The sequence below is a fragment of the Poromitra crassiceps genome (assembly GCF_964638095.1).
Source record: "Poromitra crassiceps genome assembly, chromosome: 12".
NCBI lineage: Eukaryota > Metazoa > Chordata > Actinopteri > Beryciformes > Melamphaidae > Poromitra > Poromitra crassiceps.
The window spans coordinates 27,016,311-27,033,372 of NC_139632.1; the positions used below are offsets into that span (position 1 = coordinate 27,016,311).

The following is a 17,062-nucleotide window of genomic DNA, read 5'->3' on the forward strand; positions in this document are numbered from 1 at the left end:
ATGAAAAGTTGAGACTTGTGAATGTGATGTTTATAAAACTGTTGCCCATGTAGCTAGAGAGGAAACTGTGGAACCATTACTGGACTAATAATAGCAATGTGTTTATATTTGAGCCTCCATGTACATGTTTAGCATATACAAGTTGTAAGGTTAGCCTATAGGCTAGTGTCAAAAGTGTAATACACGTTGTCACTTACCCTAGTTCAATGAAAGCTTTGCCTGTTTCACCTGGAAGGAGAGAGAGAGAGATATTAGCTTCCTCCACTGGCTCCAGTGCTCCAGAGTAGACAGACACATAGCCCCGCACGGGGGCTGTCCTGCATGACTCCACATCCTGCCCAGGAACTCCCCACTTCCCATTCCACAAATCCCAAACGACCGCAAACAGGAACAACAAGATACCCCCAAAGCCCTCTCCTTAAGTGCTGCTTGAGAGGCAGAGGATGCCCCTTCTTTGAACCCTGAACTGAAGCTAATAAACTACGGTAGTCACTTTGTGAATGGGAGGTCGGTCAGGCAAGGCGGTTTCAAGCCCCTGTGACATATGACACTTCACTCAAGGCCAGAAGAAGAGAGCGGGGGGAGAGAAAGGGATGCGAGAGAGAGGGGGAGGGGAGAGAGAGGGGTGGAGGGGAGAGAGAGGGGTGGAGGGGAGAGAGAGGGGGGGAGGGGAGAGAAGGAGATTTATTCCAACATCTCGATCTCACCACACTATAATTGGAGAGCGGGGGGCGCACAATTGCAAAAACACGTTTCCTGCAGTTTCACAGCACTGGGAGGCTGAAGTAGGCAGTTACTTAGTTATTTATGGCTCAAGGAATACAACTGAATCAGTGAAATGATCAGTTAACTATTCATTGACATTGGTGTCCCAAGAGGGGCATATTACACGTTTTCTGAAATGTTATGTTTAAATACAGGTAGGCTATGCAAATTTACAGAAAACTATCCCATTAGGCCAGTCAATGGGGGGGGGGGGGACACTGGTTTTCAATGGATTCTGGTAGGCCTACTACTATTGGGCATGTTAAATAACATACAAAAAGAAAAAGAAAAAATCCGGGGCTATTCATAAAACATTCGGGTCTACAGCCCCCAATACCCACGCCAAATGACGCCCATGAGCCACAGGGTCACAAGGTATCACAAGTTTAGAATCTTCACGCCAAGTTCAAAGTGGTTCATGTTAGTTTTGAGTTGTTTAGTCTTCTACCTTTCAAAATGCACTCTTATCTTAGAAAAAAGTAAAAAAACAACATTTTATTCAACATTTTATTAGTTAATGAATGGCATTACATGTAGCGGCAGATGCTGGTCTTCTTCAGGGGTACAGTAGGCTACAAACTGCAAGAGCACAGGTGTTATTAATTGCATGATTAAGTGAGGACAAAAGATTGGTTCACTTAACAGCACATGATACTGTAGATTCATTCGTAAGAGACCTTTTGTGCCATCTAGTGGTAGCAAAAGCACAACAGACTAAACAGTGTAAAAACAAGATCACAACCAAGTCATTCTACAGCCGATCCAGAGACAAACGTGGACAAGGTACAAAGCCTCATCAAATATTATGGCTGAAACTTGTTTATTTAGGCTTAATAAGGTTTGTAGTTTGATATGGCATGATGCACATTTGATTAATAAGGTTTGCAGTTTCATATGGCATGATGCACATTTGTAGTGCACAGTTGCTGCTAATTTGATTTGCTAGTAGGCCTTGCTACTGGATCTTAGGACATGCCCCATTGACTAAACTGGAGAGAGATTACTCAAAATTCTTCAGGGAGCCCCAGACAAATAGTTTTCAGATGATGAGGATGAAGTGGGACAGGTTCCAGCATCTGCTGGTGCTGGTGAAAAGGATCAATAGCTGATAGGATCAACATACACAGCATTATTCAAAATCACCCTAAAGTTCCATATTTATTCTCATACATGTAGATTTGAGACCTTCAATGTGAAAGTGACCCAATCTTAATCATTCTGTTCCCCTCACCTAGCAGCCGATGTACCAGTCCACCACCTGTCGGAAGGCCTTGTAAATGACGGGGTTGTGGGTACACAGCAGCCCCCCACCCCGCCATGCCTGGGCCCTCTCCCTGTTCAGGTCCCCCAGGCAGGTCAACTGGTCCTCGTAAGCCAAGGACACACACCACTTTGAATGGTCGTAGTGGGACTGGAACAGGACCGATCCGGGAAGCCGCACCCTCCTCACGTTCAGGGCGTGTTTGGGGAGGGAGCAGTTGGAGGGCAGCTCGTGGTTCTGTCTCTGCCAGGTCTCCACCAGCAGGTCGGCCTCCAGCACCTGGGCCACCCAGCCTGCGTAGATATCTGAATGCAGACCAGTGAGGGTTTAGTTCAGATGCATTTCAAAAATGATTATAAAGACAGCATAGACAGGAGGTGGAAGCCTTTTCAGGGTGCATTATGTGAACCTCATTGGGTTATTAGAATGCATTCAATTTGATTAGATTGAGTTAATGGTTTTAAGTGATAATTTGTGAATTTGTCATATAAATAAATTAATGTCCGTTTTACTATTCTCTTAACGGTGATTTATGGAACACAATAGTGATCAATCTACTGTATAACCAGTTCACAAAAGCTTTTGCATTTGCTGTTGGCTGCTCTACTGACCTTTGAGTACAACAGGTGGTGACATCACCTGGCAGCAAAGATCCCACAATAGCAGCCAATGGCAATTTTAGCAGCATGCTTTTTACCATTAGATGCAGGCTTGACTCAGATTTGGTTTTAGGGTGTAGTTAGTCTAGAGTACTAGCCTAGACCAAACACAGCGACTGCTGCTATTGGCTCATCCATGACAGACCTTGACAGAACAGGTGACCTAAATCACTGGTAACTGAGATCAGCAATTGAAATAGTAGATGTCAGTCGAACCTGAAATGTAGTCCTGTGTTTGGTTTCCTTTTAAATAGTAATCAACCCAGCGTGATAGTCTGTCTGTCTGTCTGTCTGTCTGTCTGTCTATCGAGAGAGCGAGCTCTATGAGCATTTGAGCCATTGAGCTATCATAACAGTGAAGAAATGCACTTAAAGTCCAATCCAAAACACTGCAAATGGGTTATGTGATAGAACATACACTCCAAACCGAGAAGTGTGAAGCACATCATACTGACATATTTTAGTTTACAAGGAAACTATTTGAAGGCCTGGGTTGGCAGGTGGGGTGTGTTCAATGTGTTCAAGCACTGTTCTGTGCTGATAGTGTCTGCACCTGATAATGATTGTCAGAGTTACACTAATTAAATGTGCAAACAAGACAGTAGATAGAAGTTCCACAGTTTTGCAAAACATTTGTAATCAAACTCTTTAGTTACGCTGTTAATGTTCTGTGGAGTAAATATTTCCTCTTGATATGTCAATGATTGTGTAACAGGTTTCTCCAAAGCATGTTAAGAGGTTCTTTTGTTACATTGCCTTTGTGTACTATGTTTTATTAAGGCAGGGGTGTCAAACTCATTTTAGTTCACGGGCCACATGATACCCAATTTGGTCTCAAGTGGGCCAGACAAAGAAAATTCATGCATAATAACCTATAAATAATAACATAATCTCAAAATGTTCCAGTTTCTTTTAGTGTAAAGAATTACAGGTACATTTTAAGAACACGGTTTTACATAGGTTATCTCAGCTACCATACAGTACGCCTATCAAATCTACTGTCTGTAACTGTGCATTCCAAGTGACCACAACTATGCAATTCTTCTCTATATTCAAGGGTAATAAAAATAGTTCTAGGCTACCGGTACTTAATATGGTAACTAACTTGCTCTTGGAACCTGGTACCTCTTAGCATCAGTTTTAGGTGTCACATCCTGAGCTTGAAAGATCGGATTGAAGGATTTCTCAGTTCAATTTTCACACTTTGAAAAGTCATCCTGCGGGCTGGATTGGACCCTTTGGCGGGCTGGTTCTGGTTCTGGCCCCCTGACCTAAGGCACTGAACGACTACCTAAATGGCTAAAATGTTAAAAGGGGCAACAGTACACAAGGAATTCCTTACCATCCACAAAGTGTTCCGATTTAACAAAACTGACAAACTTCTCCCCTCCGGCTGAGAAAAGCTGTTCCATTCTCTTATCAGAGGCCAGCGGTGGTTTGGAGCCCTCACATAACTGGGCCAACACTGCCAGGTCGGCCATGAATGCAGCGGGCACAGAGCAGTTATACACACGTGGGTAAAGGTACGCCATCTGCTGGGCTGGAGGGAAAGAAAGCAGGGAGATATCAAGTATATATTTGATGATTATGGGTGATACACAAGGCAGTTTTTTAAGGGGGCAACATACTGTAGATGGGTGACATTCCATGCAGCCGGAAACAAAACGAGGCCTGATTTCAAACTTTACTTGGGTTAGACTGATATATCCGGCTGATGTTGGCACAAAATATTGTCAGTATTGGTTTGTGGCAGCCTACATCAAAAGATTGCCTTTAAAAATGCCCTAAATCAGAGGTTTTCATAGTGGGAGGCGGGCCTCCCCAGGGGGCTCCAAACAGTTTCAGGGGAGGCTCAGTGAATGGAAGTGAAAAATATTGCATAAGTTATTACATTAGTGAAAAACATTAGTTTTTCATTTTAAGCAGCACATCATACAAAAGTGAAAAGTCAAGACAACATTGGACAAATGAATTGCCTGGTCCTTTCGTAGGATTGTATGCCTTTGGAATCAGCGTATTGCCCATTTTACATAAAACTATGCATAGAAATCACTGAAGACCTGATTAGCCCTTCAGTGTGTAAATGTGTTTTTCAGCAAATACAGAATTTTGCAGGTGGAAGTTAGACAGGCATGTGTGCAGAGCTGCAGTGGGTCAAGGCCCGTTCCTTCATGACCCGTCACTCACTCACCTATGAGGGGCAGCTGTCCATACTTGTAGGTCACACATAGAGCTGTTTGGCCGTTGACTCTACCAGAGGAGGGGTACAGGTAGCCCCTCTCAGGGAACGATGGGAAATGGGGGATACTGTGGGACAGCCAGAAGCCTTGAGAGCGGTCAAAGACCAGCGCCCCTGCAGGATGGACACAAACAACTGTACAACACGTATACACCGTATGCAGCACGTACAAACACCCAAACATATACAGCACGTACACACTGCATACGCAAAGCGGCATGCACAAAGTCACGTCAGGTTAGTCAGTGATCCAGAGTCAACAGTAGTTATCAGAGCGATGCTCTTTGCACCCTTTCCTCCCACATCGATCCACCTTTTCTGCTAAATCATCGCAAATAAACTGAGAATGCAATACGATGTACACATATACACATAATACACATAGGGCGCACTGAGTGCATTACATTACGAGGGTGACTCTCTTATGATAACCTCAAATGCTCTCTCTGTGATGAGAGATATTCCTACTGAGTACACTAGAGCTGGATAAGTTAAAATGAGTCCTGCACAGGCCTGGAAAGCCTGGAAAATAATTTCCAAGTCTTGAAAAGATTCAACACGTCACTCCGAACCCGTACCAGAACCCGCTTTGTCACGCACCTTTTGCGTTTGAGCTAAGCGCCCCCAGGCATTGGGTAGGTGGTCTTTAGGTTAGGTGGTCTTTAGGTTTAGGCATTGGGTAGGTGGTCTTTATGTTTAGGCATTGGGTGGGTGGTGTTAGGGTTAGGTTCTGGATATGGTGCTGGGCTTAGGGTTAGGGTCTTCAGGGGAGACCCAGGGATCTTCAAGCCCCAAGCCCAAGCCTCTAACCCAAAACCAGGGAGAGGGTCCCCTTTTTCCAATTCGTTCTGGACGACGAGCCCGACGGCGTACTTGACCTTTGCCTGAACCCATAGGTGCAGAGTGCTTTTTAACGGTCCGCCCGTGGTGCGTTCCCTAAAACGCTCAAGGCTCCGAGGTGCGTTACCTCAAACGCAAAAGACGCATGACAAAGCGTGGCTCTGGTACGAGTTCAGAGTGACAACGGGCTGCAACATTGGGAATTTCATAAAATACTTTTACATTGATTTGCAACACAAATATAATACAACCACTCTCTTTTTACATATTGTGATATTTGTTGTTGTTTAGAATAATCTTTAGCGACATAGTGCTAATGGCCTAGCTGAATACTATAGCGCCACTATCAGCATTTCCCAAACCAGTCTTGTCTAATTAGTCTTGTTAACAAACATGTACCTTTAGTGTGGCCATATCCTCTGATGTAATCCAGGACCGGTGGACCATCATTGTAGAGGGCGTACACTAAGCTGTTAGACTGAAGGAAATACTAGTTATATACATGGAAGGGATGATTTGCTTCAGAATTTCAGTTATTTTGGAGATGCAAATCTCATTCATTTATTTTTTTATGTTGCTGATCACTTCCCTGATCCTGCAGAGATTTACTGTAGGCCTATATCCACACTTTTTTGCGTGTGTGTGTTAAATTTGCAGAACACATTAAACATAACAAGGAAGGACTTTGTTATTAATTTAATTTGGCTGGGGGAAGCTTATTATTCACTGCCATTCCTCAGCTTTGCTGCTATAACAGTTCCTCATAGAAACAACTTTGCATCCATTCAGAAACCTGAAACAGGAACAATCCATTAATGTGACTAAAACCCACAAGAATCTCTATCGGTTATTGTAGCATACTGTACACCCCCTGAAGTAAACTGTAGTAACTAAACTAAACTAAACTAAACTAAACTAAACTAAACTAAACTAAACTAAACTAAACTAAACTGTATGAAATTTAGAGCAACACTCATTTGCACTGGAATAAGTATTCTTTATGTTTTCTTATTGTCTTTTTAATGCACGTTCACTTAAAAAAAAAATCTTTTATCATCTTGCACTGTCGTTTTAAATGTGATTTTAACTTTCAATTTTATACGCATGTCTTTATTTTGCTTTTATATATAAAGCACTGCTGATGTGTGTGAAATATATAAACTGGTAACACTTTACAATAAGGGTCACTAAATTAACCTTAATTAACTAATGTGTCTAATAATCATAATCACTAGACACTAGTCCATACCCGGGGATCCTTGCAATGCCAGAAATGCTCATAAACAGGTTACATTTGGGAATATGAGAAAATCGGCTTTGTCATTCCCTGCCAATGTTCATTGCCTATGTGCAGTTTCAGATTGATTGGCCAAACTGTTGGGGAGATAAATGGATTCAGAAAGACAGAGTTTTCCTCATTTTATAGTATGATTTACTAATGATGTTCATGTTAACTAGGTAGTAATGCTTATTAAGCATGAATTAACCGTCGTCGTTAATTTAGTGACCCTTATTGTAAACCTAAATTGCCTTGTGCATGCCACTGTGAGTGTATATCCCACATGGAAAGAGCAAAGGGGACACGATCTCACCTTGTAGGCCTGTCCCATGTAAAGCTGGTTCAGAGTGCTCCCTATGGCTCCTTGGCTGCTGTTAACCAGGAATTTACTCAACTGCCAGCTCCCCACTGAGGAGTCCAGGTACATGTACTCCACTCCACTCCCCTTCTCCCCAATCTTATACTTGGGCAGTTTGTAGATGACAAACCTGCAACGAATTAGAAAAAAGGAAGTGTTGTACAAGGAACACACTGCAAATGACAAGCTGTCCACTGATTTGATCTCATTTCCAGACCATACCAGCCGTATTTTGGTCAAATCATCTCACCGCACTGGCAGATAATCTGCTGGTTTCAAAAAATTGCACTTGATAGCTTATTTTACTACTTATTTTACTACTACTTTAATACTTGATGCTAAAATGCTGAAACCAAGTAAATGCCCTAAAACAAGTTAGTTACATTATCCTGAAAACACACACACACACACACACACACACACACACACACACACACACACACACACACACACACACACACACACACACACACACACACACACACACACACACACACACACACACACACACACACACACAATAATAAACTTGATAAGTCTGGATACAAAAGTAACTTATATCTTTTTGCAGTGCAGCATGTCTTGCATTTCAGGGGATTTTGTATTCGTTGAAACAATAAAATAAGTAATATATGTCACAGACTTTCTATTTCATGTTTCAGGATATATGATCAAAGTACAGTCAATAGGTAAACATTTCCTGTACTCTTACCTGCCAAAAAGCTAAGGACACCACAGTGAGCAAAATATGACATCATTTCATCCACAAAGCATTGTGATTGTTAGTCATTTATATTTCATTTCAAATTTTCAAATAAACTCATTGAACTCACCAATCGACAGGCTCACCAGCTTCGTTTTGACAGGAAATGTCTGTGGTACACACTGTCCAACATAAAAACACTACAACAATATGGAGGCATAATAACCTGAACCATGCGGCCATCTTAAAACACTGCCTCAGCTGGAATGAACAAAAAGGGGATTTTGAAATCTTTTGTCAGGTTTTGGTTCATGGTTGAGCAACTTTGAAAGTGAAATATAGCACAGCTGGCTGGATATGCAAAAACAGGAAGTCACAAGATGTGACAGGGGAACATCGATTAGTTTCATTTAGAGGAGAGTTTGTATGTACTGTAGGCATACTGACATTATCAAATCAAATGGTATGATGTTTTCACAGCCTCTTATATTTAATTTTTTTTTATAAATACCTTAAAACTATTTCTTACCTCTGCCAAGGAGGTCAGGTCTGTTTGTCTGTCTGTTAGCAGGATTACAGAAAAAACTACTGGGCCAGTTTTCATGAAACTTGGTGGAAGGGTGCAGCATGGGACAAAAAATCAAGTGTTTTTAGCTGCTTTTTAAAAGTGTCCACAGAGGCCACAGCACTCAAGTCCTGAGGAAGAGTGTTCCACAACCTAGGAGCTACAGACTCAAAGGTTTGGTCACCTTTGGTTTTGAACCTGGTGCGGGGAACAAGAAACCAAGAAACTGAGGAGAAAATTTGTTTTTTTATACAGGAATAAGTCCTGTTTTTCATTTTGTACCAGGAAGTCCATTGTACAATCATTAATTATGTCTGTTTTTGATTATGGTGACATTGTTTATATGCATGCAGGACCTACCATCCTGAAACCGCTTGATGCTGTGTATCACAGTGCCCTGCGTTTTATAACAGGTGATAGATTTCTTACGCATCGTTTTATTTGAAAAGGTGGGCTGGCCCTCTCTGACGGCTCGAAGGGAGCAACATTGTCTTTTATTTATTTATAAAGACTTGATTGGGAAGCTTCCTTACTACCTCTCCTCGCTCATCAGTCTGAGCGACAATTGTTATCGAACACGCTCTCAATCACATATCAGACCACGTGTACCACGTGTGAGGACTGAATTAGGAAGGACTGCCTTTTCCTCTTACGCCCCTGACAAATGGAACACGCTCCAGAACACTTTAAAACTGGACCAATTAGTTAGCCTAGGTAAACCCAGCCCCCACGTGATCTGCTCTCAAGTTCCCAGTCACTAGTAGTGACTGAGAACAGGTCTGAGAGCAGGTCAAGTGGAGGCTGGGTTTACCCAGGCTACCAATTAGTCCCCTTAGAATCTTTTGAGTACTCCTTGAGGGTACCCTGCACAATGAATGCTCTTGTTTTGGTTGATGTACTTTTACCTTATCCTGTTTGTTTTACCTGTTGTCTGTTAACATGTACGGTAACTACTGTAATTGTTCTTATTGTAACAGGGCTCCCTTGAAAATGAGAGCTTGCTCTCAAGGGCCTCCCCTGTATAAATAAAGGTTAAATAAAAATAAATAAATAAACAAACAATAGGCCCTGGTCAGCAGACCTCAGTGACCTGCTGGGAACATGAGTGGAACAGGACAGATACTGTATGCAGGGCTCTGTATACAATCACAAGAACCTTGAACTGGATCCTCAAGTTAACAGGAAGCCAGTGCAAGGTAGCCTGGGTAAAGACTTGAAAGTAAATCGAACTCAGACCACTTCCCGAGGAGGTCTGAGTTCAGTTCACTTCAGACTATGCACAAAAAATACTGACTAAGAAGTCTGAGATCACTTGGAGGGCTGAAAGGGTCCAAGTGTGAACACACCCTTAGATTCTTTGATGGTCTAAAAAACAAAATTAAGTTTGTATATTTATCTTAAAATAAAGGCCCAACAATATCAACACAGGCTCTATGCAGATCAGTTTCTTAGTAAAGTATGCTGGTTTACATTACAATCTACAGTAGCCTACAGGAGGTTGTCCTGCAGCTGTTAAGTATATTTACTGGTTCATGATGCAAAGGCTGTTAAGTAGACCTACCGGTTCATGAAGACAAAATCCACAGGTTAGCACCACCCCCTCCACAAAATCCTCCTCCATCTGCAACGACACCTCGGGACAGGGGCTTTGGAGGGCAGACATTGAGAGACTGGGAAAGGAAGATATCATGGCAAGTGCTTCAGCTCAGGTAAAGACAACTTTGTTATGTTCTAAAAATCAGGACATTTCCTAAAAACAACATATTTTTGACAAAGTATGGACTTAGATCATTCAGCACTGGAGTTTGTGTCATTGGTGAGGTCAACGACCATGGAGCCAAGCCACAGTCTGTCTATCTGAGGGCAATCCATGTCACATGATAATAAATATAAATTGAATTACTAAATCTTAATGCAGTGAACTATCAATAAAGGGTTTGTCACATATTTTCCTATTTCAATCAAATAGGACCCTTTGACCATTTTTACCCTTTTGGAAGAAGTCAGCACATTTAAAGAAAATTGCATCATCCATATTCAAATTCTCAGATTTCTTATTCTTCCTTCCATGATATCATATTACTGATAATGACACCGCAGTCAATAAAAGATTGGGGGCAAGAATGGATATGGAATATTGTTGAAAATAATCGTGCTCAGACAACCAGAGGGAGAGGTGCCAAGTTCAATTAAACTGTGTGGAAGGATTATGAGCCGCAGTGTACTGTCAAATGTCCAAACTTTACCAGATCATCATATAAAATATGACATTTCACTACAAATTTACCTTTATCAAATAGAAAATACTAAATGAAAAGTAGCTACTCGTGAACACAGGCAAAACTGTTTCCTGGTGTTTTACTTTGTTGCAAAATATGGTAATGTTTAAACCAGATGATGTTTAAACTAGAAGAGCACTAAGAGAGCACAGACCTCTTAAGGCCAATTGCGTGTTTCGTGAGTCGTTTTTCCATAATCCTGCTGACAAACAACAAACGGCACCAAATAGAATAAATAAGCTCCTTGGTGGAGGTAACCAGATGCATCACTTTTCTTTGTGACTGTTGATTAGTTAGGTCTGATCTGCCCTTCGTGACTGTTGATTAGTTAGGTCTGTTCTGGTCTCGTTCTCTGCAAAGTCCTTTGAGACATGCTTGTGATGAAGGGTTATAGAAATAAACTGGACTTAACGGTATCTTGAGTACAAATTACACAACGCTGCATACTTACACTAAAGCAACTTCCTCGTGTGTAATATTTGCATATTGTGGCAATAAAAGTGATTCTGATTCTGGAGAAAAAAAAATATCATCTAATTGACAGTAGGCTATACATCCTATAAAATCACCAAAAAGCTTAGAATTCCATCAAAAGATTTATACAGAACAAAAACAATAATGGGTGAATCAAGACACTATCTCAAGGATATATGAATATAAAATCAAGAAGCAGTCATTACTTGCTATGTTGATATGCAATCCCTGGACACTGCTGTGTGTGTGTGTGTGTGTGTGTGTGTGTGTGTGTGTGTGTGTGTGTGTGTGTGTGTGTGTGTGTGTGTGTGTGTGTGTGTGTGTGTGTGTGTGTGTGTGTGTGTGTGCGCGTGCGTGTGTAGGATGTGGAGTTTGTGCGGACGGGCTACGGCAAGAACCTGGTGAAGGTGCTGTACATCAGGAGAGAGGGCACCCACCATGACATCATAGAGCTGAAGGCTGATGTGCAGCTCACTCTCAAGAGCCGCAAAGACTACCTGACCGGAGACAACTCTGATATCATCCCGACCGACACCATCAAAAACACTGTCCACGCCCTGGCCAAGCTCAAGGGGGTAGGTGTCCATCCAATGTGGAGCTAGAAACAACAGGCAAGGGTGTAGCTTGGAATTATGGGGCCCTAGACAAAGCCCCCCCCCTCCCCCCATATATCACCACATCCCTTGTTTCAGGAACTTTCTAAATTGGCAGTCTTTACCAAACTTTCACCTGTAGTCTCCTGTTCAAAATCTGTCAAGGGATGACAATTGTGTTCTAGTCTGCCTAAGGAAAACCTGTTATCCCTGCTTGTTCCAATTTGTCATATTTTTTGATAAAGTTGTTTCCTTTTGGAATTTTGTAGATTTCATCCAAATTTTTCTGAAAATCTCTACAAATACACGTGAGAACCACAAAAGGCATTTCAATACAGACATTTTAGCAGCCCTTCCTCTGCTTCAGTAGTCGGTACCCCTATGGCACCCCATACTCGGGTATGTACCAATTTAAAAGCTTGATGTATGCATATATTAAGTTGTGTTTTTTGATTAGTAATTCACATCTAAACCAGGAAATGTATAACATTGTTAAGGAGGATACAGAATTGGGATGAGATAATAAGCAAACAGCATCTCCCACTGTGCGTTGTGGTGTCAGTGAAGCTAACCTGTCACTGTGTTTTGTGGTGTCAGTGAAGCTAACCTGTCACTGTGTTTTTTGGGTGATTCTCCAGGTAAAGACCATCGAGCAGTTTTCCCTGGATATCTGTCATCACTTCCTGACCTCTTTCCACCACGTGCTGAGGGCCAAGGTCTACATGGAGGAGGCTCCGTGGAGGAGGCTGGAGAAGGTCAACTATATAATTCAGTGATGATTCCTGAACAGAAGCTTTGAATATGTTTTGAATAGCTGAAAAAAGAACAGCGACGACATAATGCACGGTTGCGCAGTGGTAGCGCTGTCGCCTCACAGGAAGAAGTCCTTGGTTCGATTCCAGCCTGGGACGCTGTGGGCACTGAGGGTGTGTCCCCATCCCCATGTCCTCAGTGCCTACGGCCCAGGTGGGCTCATCAAAAAGGGCCTTTCTGTGTGGAGTTTGCATGTTCTCCCCGTGCTCCCCTGGGGTTTCCTCCAGATACTGTAGGAAGCCCCCGCTAAAAAACATGCAAAAAAAAGAAAAAAGTGATTTGCCCTCTATTCAGACAGTGTGACAGTGCACCTCAAAACCATATTCATGGTCAAACATGTTTTAACTTGGTTTGCCATCGATGAGTGTGATGATAGTCTAAATGGGATGAGATGCAGAATATACAGAACTCAGAACTATATATTTCTCTCCTGTTTTCTCTCAGAATGGGGTAGAACATGCTCATGCATTTATCTTCAGCCCAGAAGCTTGGCGCTTCTGCGATGTCGAACAGAACCTTAATGGTGAGCAGAACACACAGACACACACAGACACAAATAAGCACACAGAGACACACAGACACAGACACACGCGCACACGCACGCATGCACGCACACACACACACACACACACACACACACACACACACACACACACACACACACACACACACCATGTATTTGAACATTTATTTGCATATTCTGTCATCTGTATTTTGGTGCCCTTAAAAAGATTATTTTAGAAGCTGCATTTTCCCCATTTCAAAATACTCAAATTACAGTAGGCTAGAATGGATCAGTTCTATAAAATAAAATATGATCTGATAGGCTAATCTATAGTGATAAAAAAAAGATGAAACCGCACACTCTGGCTCTAGATGCAAAAAATATTTAATATTTATTAATAATCATAAATCTTGCATCTCACTGAGACTCAACGGTGTGCGTTTTCTCCACTGAAAAGATCTATAGTACCATGGTCTTGACAGGCTATAAATTACTTATGCTAATTTATGCTCATACTGTACATAATATATGTGCATTTGTTACACTAGGAATCCCGCGCGCTACGCTTGATTCCTCTGCAGCTCGCCGACCTGGCCCTCACATACGCAGCTCGGCTGCTGCGTGGCCTCGCCTGCCCTATAGACCCTTTTCACGGGGGCCATTTTGTGTTGAAAAGGCAGGGAAAACACAGGTGCAAGCAAAACACTAATGAGGGTTTCCAACTTCCAATCATGGAAGAAGAATTACAATTTATCTCTCTACCTACAAATAGACATAGTTTTCTGGACAAAATCATATCTAAGAATAGAAATAGGCTTAAATTTGGGTCAAATCAAAAAATCAAATTGAATGACTCTAATGTGGTCCTTGGTATGGAAAAGTTTGAGAATCTCTGGTATATGCTACTGTGCTGCTGTGAAAGCTGTCTGTATGAATCACTGCTATATGCTACTGTGCTGCTGTGAAAGCTGTCTGTATGAATCACTGCTATATGCTACTGTGCTGCTGTGAAAGCTGTCTGTATGTTTCTTTAAAATGCCAGCCAGATACATTCCTGGACATGCACTGTACTACTTGGTGCAAACATGTAATTGTGATGATGGCACTCTCACCCGCTCAGGTGCCCCAGTGGTCCACAGCGGGATGAAGGACATGAAGGTGCTGAAGACCACCCAGTCTGGGTTTGTGGGCTTCCTCCGAGACCGCTTCACTACTCTGCAGGAGGCCACGGACAGGTGCTTCTGCACCACTGTCTACGCTAGGTGGCGCTACAACAGGGTTCAGAACGTCAACTTTGACACCGCATGGTAATTTATCAGTTAATGACCTGTGAAAGGGAACATTGCATTACTGAGTTACCTGTAGACTTAGTTGTAAGTCATCATTTCAAGCAGTTTGATCAAGAAAGTAGGAAACAACTCACTTATAAGCATAAACTGATCAAATTGAATATCAGTATTGGGTCCTGGAACACAAAAGAAAGGAAAAAAGCTAAGAAAACAGTGTTCTTCTGTTACAAACTGAATGGGAGGTATGTCCAAACATCCTGAAAGCAGTAGGGAAATAGCATCCTTTCTAAATCTAACAATCAGCACACAACTCTCCTCACAGGAAACGTGTCAAAGAGACGGTAATTGAGAAGTTCGCTGGCCCCTACGACCGTGGAGAGTACTCACCTTCTGTGCAGAAGACACTTTACGACACACAGGTTCTGGTCCTGGGCAGACTTCCTGAGGTAGGCAATGGCACATTGAATCATGAGAACACAGGTTCTGGTCCTGGGCAGACTTCCTGAGGTAGGCAATGGCACATTGAATCATGAGAACAGTAACCACACAATCTCCTCACATACAGTAAGTGAGATAAGATAAGCTTTATCCATCCCCAATGTCAAATTTGTCTTGGACACAGCAACACTGCTTCTTCCACAATGTTAAAACCTCAAATGTACTTGTTAAAAAATGAAAATGGTGCTAAGGAGATGAATAGCCTACAGCAGTGGTTCTCAAAGTGGGGTCCTTGAGGGGGTTCCAGGGGGTCCCCAGCAAAAAGGGTAATCATTTATTTTCACTAGAATTCCAACCATAAGTAACACATATATGACTATTTTGGTCATGGGTTTCATACACTTTCTGTAATAAAACATCTAAAAGTATGACAACCCTAGCACCCATCTTGCAGGAGCATGGCGTTGGGGTGGTTAGGCTGATTGGATGCACCTGGGCCCAGTGCGCTTGCAGTGCATTCAGACAACAAAGTGTAAGTCTGCTCTGTTTCAGGTGGAGGAGATAGAGATCGTCATGCCCAACCAGCATTACTTCACAATAGACATGACCAAAATGGGCCTAACAAACAAGGATGAAGTAAGCCTGCTACAAACACCTCTCATCCCAAAATCTACAACTACTCCCCAAGTACTTGGGTCATGGTGTAGTTTGTAATTGCCGTGTATCTCCTCACAGGTTCTCCTGCCACTGGACAGCCCGTCAGGAAACATCACAGGCACCGTGCGCAGGAAGCAACTAGCCAGGCTGTGAAGACATCGACACCTACCCACAATCTGTTTACAGTCACTGCTTAAAGTGCTGCTGTAATCCATCCACCTGACACAAGCTATTCAATACAATAGTCAGTGACTATGTTTACATGGACAGCATCAATACAATACTAACCCATGTATGACCAGGGTTGGGGAGTAACAGAATACATGTATTTAAAATGAATGAATACAGGTATTGTCTTTAAAATACATTACTTTAAGGGATTACTTTGTTTTGTTTTATTTGCTCTAAAATTCATGAGGCACGCGTTTCCCATAAACAGATTTGACAAATGTGCACCTGCCACACACAATGGCAATGTCGGAGAAGACACACAGCCAGGACACTCTTAGACGACTTTGAAGTATCCCAAAAGTAATCCCCAAGTATTTAGATACGTTACTTAACTTGAGTAATGGAATACATTACAAAATTACATTTTAGGACATGTATTCAGTAATCTGTAGTGGAATACTTTTTGAAAGTAACCCTCCCAACACTGTTTATGACAATAGTTTGAATAAGAAATCGGCATGTATAGTAGAGTGTATTCTGATTACCTCAACCTGAATAAGGTCATAGCTGGAATAAGCAGAATTGCATTAAGACATGTGGAGTATGGAGTGTTTTTAGATGGGTGCAAATATCACAGTGGGGGATTTATTTCAAAAGGGTTACTGTCTGAATGAAGCAACTGCTGGAAGATGTTAAAAAGCAGTTACCGTGCCGCAAAAAGCAGAACACCACCAGCGGTTGTAATCCTTGCAACCCATGTAAATAGCTAAATCAGAATATTGTCTTATTTGGAATAAGGCCATCAGTTGGATTATTGTTTTCCATGTAATCATAGTAAATGTGACAGTATTGAAACCTAAGAAAATGTATATTGAATTGTGAAAATAATCACTAGCTGTTAAATATTTTTATTGTATTAATCCCACCCAAAAACATTCCCTTAGCATTTCATTTTATGGGAAATTGTGGAAAGCTGAAACAAACAGAAGGGTGTTTTTTTTTTAATAATCAAGACAAACTGGCTTATAAAGGATTAAAATTCTGAAAATGAATAAACATTTGGGTATGTATGTCATCTGAAGGTATAAGGTTTGGCACACCAAATAAAATAAAAAAATCACCAGTTTATCGTTAACATAATAAGTGACCAAAAATGGTCACTTATTAAGTCAAC

At 41.8% G+C, this 17,062-nt stretch overlaps 2 protein-coding genes across 2 annotated transcripts; one reads left to right on the forward strand and one right to left on the reverse strand.

Annotated features, from left to right (window-relative positions):
* Positions 1-1,294: 1,294 nt before the first annotated feature.
* Positions 1,295-8,341, reverse strand: dnase2b (deoxyribonuclease II beta). The gene is made up of 6 exons (XM_083647747.1): positions 8,235-8,341; positions 7,357-7,531; positions 6,164-6,242; positions 4,877-5,038; positions 4,028-4,225; positions 1,295-2,331 (listed from the first exon to the last, which is right to left on the reverse strand). Exons 2-6 carry the CDS (start codon positions 7,468-7,470, stop codon positions 1,997-1,999), a joined length of 888 nt encoding a protein of 295 aa, XP_083503873.1. The 5' UTR covers positions 7,471-7,531; positions 8,235-8,341; the 3' UTR covers positions 1,295-1,996.
* A 2,016-nt stretch (positions 8,342-10,357) lies between these two features.
* uox (urate oxidase) lies at positions 10,358-15,870 on the forward strand (the record flags this gene model as incomplete). Its single annotated transcript, XM_083647180.1, has 8 exons — positions 10,358-10,378; positions 11,785-11,997; positions 12,654-12,770; positions 13,273-13,351; positions 14,454-14,640; positions 14,945-15,068; positions 15,613-15,696; positions 15,796-15,870. The coding sequence occupies 8 exons, from the start codon at positions 10,358-10,360 to the stop codon at positions 15,868-15,870; spliced, it is 900 nt and encodes a 299-aa protein (XP_083503306.1).
* Between the last annotated feature and the right edge of the window lie 1,192 nt (positions 15,871-17,062).

What these genes read in the sequence shown, in the direction of transcription:
- dnase2b (XM_083647747.1), bottom strand. Translation starts at nt 7,470, where the DNA reads ATGTACCTGGACTCCTCAGTGGGGAGCTGGCAGTTGAGTAAATTCCTG. An exon ending in ACATGGGACAGGCCTACAAG is followed by an intron (nt 6,243 to 7,356) that starts GTGAGATCGTGT and finishes TATTTCCTTCAG; the next exon opens with TCTAACAGCTTAGTGTACGC. An exon ending in TGGACAGCTGCCCCTCATAG is followed by an intron (nt 4,226 to 4,876) that starts GTGAGTGAGTGA and finishes CTTTCCCTCCAG; the next exon opens with CCCAGCAGATGGCGTACCTT.